Raw genomic sequence first — 1,061 nt, 5'->3', positions numbered from 1 at the left:
CCTTCGTTGTCTTGTGGCTAACTAAGGAGTTTTCACTTATTTGGTTTTTTCAATTTTGGTTTACATTTTTGCCCTTCTGCTTTCTATTGTTTGATTTCTTCCATAATCTTCATTTCCAGTGAAAAATTAATAGAGTAAATTCCTTTTTCTTCAGTGCCGAAGTGGTGATAGCATAGTGGTGTTGCCTGATGAAGGAACTGCCAAACCAGAGAATGAATCACAACTAAATGTTGTCAGGCATGTGGAAGCTTTTAATACAATGAAAAGTGATGTGTGCTTGACTACAGAGTCAAATTTGGGAAATGCTGACCTAAAGATGGATAAAGCAAACAACCATGCCCCATGTACTTTAGATGTTGATATTGAGAAAGGAAAGTCAGAAAATCCAGATCTCACTGATGAATCTGTTTTGTTTCTGAAGACTAATGATTCCTTAGCAGTAAGTTCTCGATAACACTAATGCTTCAATTGTTAGGAATACATTTAAAATACTTCGGGAAGAATCAGAGCCATCTTCTCTGTCTCACTGGTGTATTGTTATTGTTGTTGTTTGTCAATCGTTCTATTGTAGTTCTTTTATTTGGTATCTCAAAGTGATAATGAGCTGTTTTGCAGAGAACATTGCAGAGAGAAATTAGCATAGGAAGAAAATTCACGCAGCTTATAATGAATCATAGCTCTGAGTTACCCAAGTTCACTTCAAGAGGTAGCTATCGATTGCACATCCATTCTGACTTCAGCTCTTTTCGTGAATTATTGTATTGTAATCCTGGATCTTTTTCTTTTTCAATGATTTCATGATGTTTATATCTGTAATGATGCAAGTTATGACATGAAACAATTTTTATATTTTGTTATTATTTTTTCTTTTCAAAGTTTTTAGCTCATTAAGCCTATGTTTGGCTCGTGTTTATAAATTATTTATAAACACTCAAGCCACTTTGTTTCCATACATTTTGAGGGACCCACAAGTAGTACCCACTTAATACTCTCTATTTATAATTTAAACCATCTATAAACACTTCCTAACCATGCTCTAAGCTTGAAGGGAGTTAAACCAT

General features: G+C 34.1%; 1 protein-coding gene across 1 annotated transcript; it reads left to right on the top strand.

Moving 5' to 3' along the window:
• Positions 1 to 133: 133 nt before the first annotated feature.
• Positions 134 to 801, top strand: LOC111387371 (the record flags this gene model as incomplete). Its single annotated transcript, XM_023011930.1, has 2 exons — positions 134 to 439; positions 616 to 801. Coding segments are annotated over 2 exons (492 nt in total), but the record flags the coding sequence as incomplete, so codon positions are not given.
• Between the last annotated feature and the right edge of the window lie 260 nt (positions 802 to 1,061).

The sequence above is a fragment of the Olea europaea genome, unplaced genomic scaffold (assembly GCF_002742605.1).
Source record: "Olea europaea var. sylvestris unplaced genomic scaffold, O_europaea_v1 scaffold39917, whole genome shotgun sequence".
NCBI classification, from domain to species: Eukaryota; Viridiplantae; Streptophyta; class Magnoliopsida; order Lamiales; family Oleaceae; genus Olea; species Olea europaea.
Note: the sequence above shows the minus strand (reverse complement) of the source record. Positions and strands in the feature narration are given on the sequence as shown.